General features: G+C 39.3%; 1 protein-coding gene across 2 annotated transcripts; it reads right to left on the bottom strand.

The window, feature by feature from the left end:
- Positions 1-981: 981 nt before the first annotated feature.
- On the bottom strand, positions 982-6,116 carry Cdc5 (cell division cycle protein 21). Of its 2 annotated transcripts, XR_011731160.1 has the most exons (11): positions 5,840-6,116; positions 5,487-5,752; positions 5,273-5,403; positions 4,288-4,790; positions 4,022-4,196; positions 3,491-3,937; positions 3,202-3,320; positions 2,592-2,756; positions 2,221-2,502; positions 1,308-1,723; positions 982-1,183 (listed from the first exon to the last, which is right to left on the bottom strand). XR_011731160.1 is itself a non-coding variant. In XM_071772773.1 (10 exons), exons 1-10 carry the CDS (start codon positions 5,882-5,884, stop codon positions 1,481-1,483), a joined length of 2,376 nt encoding a protein of 791 aa, XP_071628874.1. In that variant the 5' UTR covers positions 5,885-6,116; the 3' UTR covers positions 982-1,480. The 2 variants fall into 2 exon arrangements, 1 of the variants encoding a protein (XP_071628874.1); XM_071772773.1 differs by having other exon boundaries at positions 982-1,723.
- Between the last annotated feature and the right edge of the window lie 99 nt (positions 6,117-6,215).

The following is a 6,215-nucleotide window of genomic DNA, read 5'->3' as shown; positions in this document are numbered from 1 at the left end:
GTTAGCCATCGGCAACTACGGGGGCGGCTCCCGGAGGCCACGTTGTCAGACGGCCGTTACCACTGTGTCATTGGTCGACTCCACCCACGGCGGCGCGAGATTGTGGGGGTGAGCGCGCAAAGGGGTGGTGGGCGGCGCCAGGCGAATCGACGACGCTGATTCGACACCGGTTCGCCAGTCGCGTCGCGCCGACCAATCGACAATACGGGATTAGGTTGGCTGACGACGACGTTAACATCTGCCTTCCGGCAGCCAACGCTATTTACCATTTACACGATAGTGGCGTCGTTACTGCTTTTTCACGGTGTAGGTATGAGGTACAAGTATAGGTGAATGCGGGGGTATAAGCTACCGGTGGAAAATGGTACAATGGGAACTTGACGTTAGGCGGATAAGATAAATACGATATCGAATCGATGACTGTACTTTCGTAATTTCATAGAGGGATTCTAAGAATGCGAATAATGTGATTAGACAATTTTCTTAAGAATTGAATAAAGTGTCTTTTAAATCATTAGAATATTTATTATTTATAGCTATAAGATTTCCTGGTAATCGGTTGTACTAAAGTAAGATTTACGAGTTATAATCTGCAAATGCGTAAACATATATGCCTTAGGAAGGATGGACGCATTTATGGCGCGAGCGTTTTTTGTTTTTTTTTTAGCGCAATATATTATATTGATTAGGCCATTTTGTCGGAGTTATGTAATGACACGCCCCTCTAGCAAGTGAGCTATTATTTGTGAACTGCGCACGAGCCCTCGATCGATCCCGCCCCTTGACTTTCTGGCTTAACCAGTCGGTAATTATATCTTGGTTTTGATCCTCGCTAAACGCGAAAACCCGCGTCCGAGATTTCTACAATCTTATTTATTATTGAACTACATATCCGTTTTATCCTTTATGTAAAACTCTTCTTTAAGCTATCTTCTATTCATCGTTATGTATACTTTCTAGCATGTATTATCACTCAACAACTTTGTATCATGAATTTTATTATTACAATATTTTACAGCATATAAAGGAAACGCACCATGTGAAGAATCACATTCGAATTTACATTGTTAGACTTTTAACAAAATTTTTGTTTGCTGTGATAATTATTTGCCACTCTTATCAACTTATCGTTCTCGTCAAATAATTCAAATTGATTAAGTCAAAATAATATTATAACATTTACCTTTGGCTGCGGTCCACTTGACGCTGCAAACGGTTCGAAGCATTCCTCTTCTCTTTTCTTTCAATGAAGAAAGAAGGAGAAGAAAAACGCTCCAAAGCATTTGTAGCGTCAAGTGGACCGCAGCCTTTGTCAGCTACAATAGACATATTGAATCCTTATTTGATTTCGAACAGGGAAGAATAGATTATTTTAATAGCACAGATTTTTATGGGCGTATAAATCTTAGATATCTAACGTAAAATGTGTTGCAAGCAATACATGTTACATTCTGCTACATGTATTCAGCAAGCATTTTCCCTAAGACGACATATCATTCAATTGACACTGCTGCAACTGATCTTGTAGCTGAGCGTACCGCATTTGTAATGAGCGTTCTCGTTCTGTCTGTCTATTTACATCTTCCATGAGCGCGTTTATCCTTCTCGGAATAGCCGCCTCTTCCTGCGTTTGTAGAAACTTAAATGTCGATTGTTCGAGATGCGCCTGTTCTATCTGCTCCCACAAATCGTGCAGCTGCTTCGTCAATACTTGTGTTCTGGTCTGTTTAAGAAACAAAACGGTAATTATAATTAACGTAAATTTAGAATTTCTTTAGGCAGATTTTTATTTCAACCGAGCAAATCATATGAAATACGAAATTTTTGAAACTATGTAGCTTATAAAATTTGGCTCTATTATAATAGGTTTTTGTAACATAGCCAATTGTTCTAATTTTAGTATTATATAATACGATATGTTAATTCAGTTTGTATTTTCAGTTTCGTACAATTAATACAAGGACATTTTAATTTTCTCGAATTTTCTGCTACATGAAAACAAAAGCTTTCAAAAATCCATACCGTAAATTTAATTCTATTATTTATCCCAAGGTATTTGTCATAAAAATAAAAAAATGCGCCAAATTAATCATATAAATAATAATATAAATTGTCATATAAATTGATGGCTGGCAGCGATCTCATCGCAATATCCTCCTCTAATTATATTAAATTCTGTGTGTGTGGTGTGTGTGAATAATGATATCAAGTTTTACTTACTTGATAACCTCCGGTAAGTACTTTCAATTTCTTTTCCATTCTCGCAGCGCGTTTAGCTTCGCCTGTCATATGCATACGATTCTCCTCTAATTTTCTCTCGCATGCTTCCACTCTATCTTTCTTCGAGGCTAGCGTTGCGCGAGTGTACCGTTTCTGCGTTTCGAGATACAAAATCTGCGACAGACATTCTTCCCATACAGTAGTGTAGGCATCCAGGCTCAGTTCTCCATGAGCCATTCCTTCTTTTACAACTGCCATCTCGTCGATTAACATTTTCTTAGCCTAGATTTGAATATTAATACAACATTAATTTAATAACTGATTCGTTAATAACATAGAAATTTTAAAGATATTTTATATTTTATACGTACATTAACAAGCTCGTCCTCTTCGAAAGCCTCATATGGATGTTGTTCCAAATAATTTTGAGCCTGGACTAATGATGTTGCGGCGCTCTTCCTATTTGTATGCGTTGGATTTTGTAGTGCGTCATAGTGCATCATCGTGATCATTTCTCTCTTTATCAGTTCTTCTGCCTAAAAACAAAATACTAGTGTAGTGACCGCGTGTGCCCCTACCAAGATGGCAGTCCGGCATTACGCTAATTAGTCGCGCGCGGGCAAACCCCCTTTCTCGCAAACGCCTGACGGCGTCGACTAAAATATATAAACAAATTCGACAAAGATACTTATTGTCCTCATCGACTGATCGACTATCAAGATCGCATTGGGAACATACTCTAGACTCTCTAGAGTCTTACTATCGCGACTCATAGAGTTGTGCATTTTTAAAGACATATCTTACATCTTACCTCATCATCTTATCCATCATACATAATTTTCATCCAACCATACACATTCCTTTCGTACAATCATCTCATACCACGTTCACAATGACTCAATCCCCAAAGAAAAATAAGAAATTAATCCGTAAAAATCAATAATAAAAATTAATGTCTTCATATACAAAAAAATTACATACCCTCTGTAGATCAGTCAGCGGTGTGTCCATATACGGTCTTAAAATATTCATATTTACATCTGCGGGCCGTGGTAATTCTCTTTGTATTACTTGTGATCTACGTGCCAATTCTCTTTTTTCTGCAAGAAAGAACAATATTTAAATTAAATTACATTTTTTAACTCTAGAATGTCACACTTCCGAAGAGTTCCGATTTCGCCACGCTGGGTGTACAGCACCCAGTGTGTCGTTCTAGCTTTAATCAAGATGTTTGAGCAAGGGATTTACAATCTTTTCACAAAGGGCTTACTTTCTTCTAATAATTCCTGCTGTTGTCTTGCATCGATATCTGCCTGGTCCTCTATTACCTCATTGTCAGTTGCAGGCGCACTAGTACTCTCCTCGTTTGTCTCTCCGTCGTAGATATCTATCTCGTAATCGTTACACGGCGCTGGTAAAGAACTTAATACCGCGCGCAACGAGCTCTTTGCCTGCGTCTGTATAAGTGGAGTTTCTGAACCATCCACGTTTTCATCCGGATTTATATTAAGCTTATCGCGAACGGGTGTTGCCGCTAAAACTCCATTTTGCGTTCGTACTGACGCCCCGCCTGGTGTATTGAATGAATTTATAGGCGTTCCGTCGCTGCGTTGCGATCTGAACGGAGTGGCCAAAATTGTATTCGGCGTTGCGATGACATTGGTAGGAGGTACAACGCCGGTAAAGTCAGGATTATTCAATGGGGTGTTCAGTCCGCCTGTAGAAGAGGATATTTATAAAGTGTAATTGAGCACAAGTTTGACAATATGCTCATAAAGTATTATAAACTATTATATTTTACCCTTTAGCGGTGTGTCCACGTGCGTAAGAGCCATGACATTTTGAGCTTCTTGCAATATTCTGTCTGTAGCGGCTGGTGTACGAGGTGTTACCGATGCATTTGTAGGTAAAGAATAATCAGCCAATAAACTGTCGGAGAGTGTAATACCGCTTTCAGTGGCAACTTCTCGTGCGACCTATAATACGTTAGCGACAAGTGAGATGCAAACATATCATGATTATTATTTAAAAAAAATGAGTTCAAAATAAGTTAATTAAAGAACATACTTCCGAAGCTCTACCAAGCTTCACAACTTGTTGTAATTCTTGATCTGAGATCTGTGGTTCTGGTAAAACCAATTTACTCCTTTTCTTTACCGGCTCTTCATTGTTAAGCATACCCATAGGTATGTCATTTTCCTTCCGCTGTTTTAACTTCTGCTTGTCTCTTCGGCGCTCCATTTCCTCCTTTTCTTGTCGGAGTTCACCATCTAAATGTTGTTGCCTCATTCTGGAAAAATCAATCGCCAAAGGATCGACATGCTCATTGGAAGTGTCGTAGAAACCAGGAGCGGGCCGTTTCTCAAATGGTATTTCCGTGTTATAATTTACACCGCGTTTGCGTTTGTTCTTTTGAGACACGGTGATACCGGCAGCTCTTAATTCCCTACGCTTCTGTAAAGCAGCGAGCCTGCGTGCCTCCTCTAATTGCTTTTCACGCGCTTTACGTTTAGCCTTCTTTCCCTGAGTATTTGCCAGCCTAGCGCGTGCCTCTGACAACATCTCCAATTCTGTAATAAAACACAATATTATTAGAAACTTAGGTAATTATATAGAATACCTAACAAAGCTCGGATTACTTTGACCTTCAGAAGTTTTTAGCCGGCGGTCGTTTTTTATTAAAAAGTTATTAACAATAAAAATTTGAAAAATATAGCAGCTATTTTGTGTATTGGAAGGTATAAATGACTAATATATATGTCGAAATAGTTCACGCATACACTTTCCACGCAAAACGACGCGAAAGTGTACGCATAAACTCTTTCGACATATATATTAGTCATTTATGTGTTAGTTATTCTATATAATTACCGAAACTTACATTTATTTTGCAAATATACAATTTTTAAAATACAGTGTTCATCCCAATGGTCCATACGATTTTTAAGATGCTTAAAATATCGTGGGGACCGTTACGATGGACACTGCATACAGTTTATAAAGTATAATTAGTTCTACTGTAAAATGTGTTATTAACGAGTTTTCAACTTACCATCTTCATCCATATCTTTAGGGTCTGGTCTTGCTGGCTTTGTCTCTGGATTTGGATCAATCTCACCAGGTTTAAGTTTTCGAGGATCATCAGCGGCATCGTCTCCTTCTTCTTTCTTTTGCGCTTGATCACTGAAATAATTCAATGCAATTAGTACAAGTATATTAATCACAGTGGATTGTTCTACTCGAATAGAACGCCTGATGTTACTCACAGCAAATACTCATATCTCTCCAAGCACTGTGCTGCTGTCCGCCCGATAATGGGCGCAATAGTGCGCCATTGCGTAGGCATTAATTTCGCAAGATGAAGAAGCTTTTCGTCTTCCTCACGACTCCACTCAGTCTTTTTTATGCTCGGATCAAGCCACTCGAACCACCTTGCCTTACATTGCTTCGCCGATTTTCTGTGTAATAATGAAGCTATCCTACTCCATTGATTTTTGCCGTACTTCATTACGGCTGCTTTTAAAATTTCATCCTGAAAACAAAGAATTTTTTTTTTATTTAACAGTTATACAAATACACATACATACCCACACGTGCTAGGTTAGAAAACATCACTTACTTCGGTGTTCCGCCACACACCACCCTTTATCATAATTCGTGGCATTTTGTATTTCTATTTGCTCCGTGAACGAAAAATATATTTTCAATGATGAAAAGCGCGGAAGGTCCCTTGCTCCTTCTTCTTCTCAATCAAAGAGAATAGAGAAACCTGAGAAACCTGAGAACGGCCGTTCCTTTCTGAAGCCGGTGGAAGAAGAGGATGCCACTGCCAGATGTGCCAGAATCGCGGTTTTCGTCGTTTTCGACAGCCACGCCACTGACGCCACCAGCCACTGCCAGCCGCCAGCCAGGGGTGCGTTCCGATTCCCCACCTGAGTGCTGAAAATCTATAGTGCACGTGACATATACTATAGGGTTTTTAGCACTCGGGTGGG

Source organism: Temnothorax longispinosus, chromosome 3, assembly GCF_030848805.1.
Source record: "Temnothorax longispinosus isolate EJ_2023e chromosome 3, Tlon_JGU_v1, whole genome shotgun sequence".
Lineage (NCBI taxonomy): Eukaryota > Metazoa > Arthropoda > Insecta > Hymenoptera > Formicidae > Temnothorax > Temnothorax longispinosus.
The sequence above is the reverse complement of the archived record's forward strand: the minus strand, read 5'-3'. Positions and strand labels throughout refer to the sequence as shown.